Raw genomic sequence first — 2,102 nt, forward strand, 5'->3', positions numbered from 1 at the left:
AATTCAGTTTTGCTTTTTATTTTCTTCTCCAACACTTTCATCTATTTCTTTAGTGGAATTCATAGGACAACTACTATCATTATCAGCCGTATTTAAATTTTTCTTCTTCAGCGGCATAGGACAAGAAAGAGCTGGTTCTTGCATTCGTCGACCCCAAATCCGATACACCAGTGGTTGGATCACCATTCGGAAAATGAATAGAAGAGCTGGGATGACAAAGCATGGTACACACACCATTATAGGGAACCTAAAATTAAAAATGACATTGTTGGCAAATATAACCTTTGGTAGATACTGCAGTTATAGCCGTGCAGAGCAGATATCCACAGCTACTTAACCTTTAAGAACGGATTCACGGCAAGCATAACATTACCTTGAATCAAATCAAAACAATCCCGTGGTTAAAAGTCGAAAGTCAAATGAATTTCGGGTTCTCAATGTTTTGCAAAAGATAAGAATTACTCTGTCACCAGTTAAGAAACGAGAAAAGTAACGTTGCTGACAAAGCCAAAACCCAAACTAGTAGCAGACGCTACGGAATGCCAAGGCAACCAACACTGAAAAGCTGACTAATAAAAATAGAAGTATACTTTCTGACTCAAAAATTAAATCATGCTTTAAAAACTAAATTCAATACAATATTTATAAGTCAAATTACAGGAGTATATTGTTCAAGACTATTTTCAAAATCTGATCAAAATATAATGCAATAGTTGTGGTTGGTAGAACTTATAGCAGACAGGGTAAACAATAACAATAACATAAACAAAAACATCGTCACAACACCACGCAAACATACTTTTTCAGGTTAAAGTATCCTCTTTATTTTATTGATCAAAACCATTAACTTTTACATCATATTTGAGCTGTAGTTATCACTGAAATGGCACCGTCCAGATTAGAAGTAAATTTACGAAGGCTTCTCGTACAGTGTGAACTGAGGGCCAAAGAAGATATACAGACAGATTGGAGACTCGACAAGGTAGGTACATGTCACCGATATTCTGTAGCAGCGCTGTCAAACCCTACGTTCCTTGTCAGCACATACTAATATTTTACTATTATTATGTGACGTGAATAGACGACCTCTTTCATTCTTTCTAACACTTTAATGTTATTTTTTCATTTTCTTTGCCTGCTTGCAGTACATAGGGACACTGGATGAAATGTTACGGAATCTTCAACGCATGCCCAGGTATGATGACACTTATTTCTGTTGTGAAAGTTGCCTTTTTGTTTGTGTTCTATTTAGTGTTTGTTTTTTGTCATACTATCAATTTTCATTAAACTCATATATTTCAGTAAACCTGCAAAGGAAACACTAAGCGAATATGGACGAAGAGTTGACTTTTTGAAAGGTCTCATTCATACTCAAAACTTGGTAAGCATTAAAGATACATCCTTATATTTTGTATCACACTGCTTCAAATGTATCATTGCCTCCACAGTCAACTCCCGAAGAAAAAGTTGTCGCAGCTCAATTATTGCAACCTGAGCCTCCTTCCTCTGATGTCATTACAAAAGAAATTCATCAGAAGACTACATCTAAATATGCAGAAGAATTACGTGATGAACTGCTGTCTTCTGGATCAGGTTCTAGCATTTTTTAGGCTCCTGAGGGTTTCTCCTTGTATTACTGAAAAGGATATTTCTAACAAACCCCCTCCCACCCCCACCTTGTTGCAGATGGATCCAAATCACTAAGGCAACGTAAATCAAGTAAACCTTCATCTGGAGAAGATTTGGATGCTCTGTTACGCCACCACCATGCCGTACAAGAGAAGATAGCCGAGGACATGTTATCGCTTGCACGTAATCTCAAAGAACAATCTCATCTTGCCAGCACAATTATTAAGAGAGATACAGAGGTGATAGTGCTCTCAGAAATATCGAGTCCTTTTGGATGTAGCCTAAGTGCTTGTCTTAACTCAAGATCTTTATCATAGGTTGTGGAACAGTCTGGGTCCTTAACTGATGCAAATTTTGAACGATTAAAATTGGAATCTGCACGGTTAGAAGAACATACAAAACGGGCATGGAGGTGCTGGATGTGGGTGATGATAGCTGTGGTGGTCATTATATTTGTTAGTAAGTATAACCCA

The 2,102-nt window shown here is 37.3% G+C and overlaps 1 protein-coding gene across 8 annotated transcripts in view; it reads left to right on the top strand.

Annotated features, from left to right (window-relative positions):
- The first annotated feature begins 725 nt into the window (after positions 1–725).
- The window catches only part of LOC113208463 (vesicle transport protein USE1), a 14,257-nt gene continuing 12,880 nt past the window's right edge, over positions 726–2,102 (top strand). The window contains exons 1-6 of one of the 8 annotated variants that reach the window (XM_052264114.1): positions 755–982; positions 1,146–1,195; positions 1,303–1,381; positions 1,449–1,593; positions 1,687–1,868; positions 1,947–2,088. In XM_052264114.1, coding sequence (XP_052120074.1) covers positions 884–982; positions 1,146–1,195; positions 1,303–1,381; positions 1,449–1,593; positions 1,687–1,868; positions 1,947–2,088 — 697 coding nt within the window. In that variant the 5' untranslated portion in view covers positions 755–883. Of the gene's footprint in view, positions 983–1,145; positions 1,254–1,302; positions 1,382–1,448; positions 1,594–1,686; positions 1,869–1,946; positions 2,089–2,102 lie in introns of all 8 variants that reach the window. The other 7 variants (XM_052264112.1, XM_052264111.1, XM_052264116.1 and 4 more) reach the window with 7 other exon arrangements.

Source organism: Frankliniella occidentalis, unplaced genomic scaffold, assembly GCF_000697945.3.
Source record: "Frankliniella occidentalis isolate FOCC.00 unplaced genomic scaffold, Focc_3.1 Scaffold16, whole genome shotgun sequence".
Taxonomy (NCBI): Eukaryota; Metazoa; Arthropoda; class Insecta; order Thysanoptera; family Thripidae; genus Frankliniella; species Frankliniella occidentalis.